This window comes from Varroa jacobsoni, unplaced genomic scaffold, assembly GCF_002532875.2.
Source record: "Varroa jacobsoni isolate VJ856 unplaced genomic scaffold, vjacob_1.0 scaffold_743, whole genome shotgun sequence".
NCBI classification, from domain to species: Eukaryota; Metazoa; Arthropoda; class Arachnida; order Mesostigmata; family Varroidae; genus Varroa; species Varroa jacobsoni.
Window position 1 is genome coordinate 1,178 of NW_019213645.1, and position 1,046 is coordinate 2,223.

Below are 1,046 nucleotides of genomic sequence, written 5' to 3' on the forward strand. Positions count from 1 at the left end.
AATTAATTAAACTTATGCAAACAAAATAAAAAATTATATATTATATAGGTGATGATTGCCGGTGAATTTATGATGAAGGATTTCACTTTCACGATGAACGTCCATGATGATTTGAAAAAACCCTCCATTTCATTTTTCTGATCTAACTTAGTCCACTCTATACGAATATAACCTTAATAATCCAGAATAAGTTCCTCCTTCCTTAATAATAATAAGTCCTGATGCTAGGAAAAGATTACTGTCGATAAATTTACCTGGAAACAGTTGATGCGTGTTGCGATGGGAAGAGCTTTGAGAACGTCGGGCAGTGCTACTGACAAGCACCTACTAGATGTGGTTAATTTTAAAAATCGTTTTGCCAGCTGCATACTGGAAAAACGTTGATTAGAAGATATCTAAAATATTGGAAATGCACTATTAGAAAAAAGTTTTCGTAGGCTAAAATACTAAAGTAACACAACGTGGCACAGAGTGCTTCGACAGTTGTGACCGAAAATTTCTATTGGAGGATGTATGTTTAACGAATTCTCTATTGATGGAGTGACTCTATGGGCAGGATGCGATGACAAGTTCCAGATAAATCATTCGTTCAAGACCGCTAGAAACCTTTACCAAGTCCTGCTTTACCTTTATGCGAGAAGGCGACCTGAACCCGGCCTCGGCGAGACCAGGAAAGCCCATTAATGTAAACACTATTGAAGCGCCAACGTGATTGAGCAATGACTCAACCCCATTAGTTCGAGGTATATTCCCAGCGCTTATACATTGTAAGTCCATATACGAATCATAGTCCAAAGACAAAACCGTTGCTTTTTGTTCGTCAGCGTCAGAGTATTTGCCGTCTTCTGTAATGAGCACAATAAAGACGGGAAGAATATTACAATCGCAAGGAAAATGTCAGGTAACTCATGCTATGGAAGGTTACAATAGGAGGAAAAGCAAAAGTATGTAAAAACATCGTATTATATAGTATGACTTGGTTGCACTGATGAATTTTATTTGCACAAGTTTATCTAACATGCATAAAAAATTGGTTGCATATGCCT

At 37.3% G+C, this 1,046-nt stretch overlaps 1 protein-coding gene across 1 annotated transcript in view; it reads right to left on the reverse strand.

Annotated features, from left to right (window-relative positions):
• LOC111263200 (uncharacterized) overlaps positions 1-845 on the reverse strand; it is a gene marked incomplete at both ends in the record, with an annotated part of 2,016 nt that extends 1,171 nt beyond the window's left edge. The window contains 2 exon segments of the mRNA XM_022838099.1: positions 255-395; positions 628-845. Of these exon segments, the coding sequence (XP_022693834.1) occupies positions 255-395; positions 628-845 (359 nt within the window).
• Between the last annotated feature and the right edge of the window lie 201 nt (positions 846-1,046).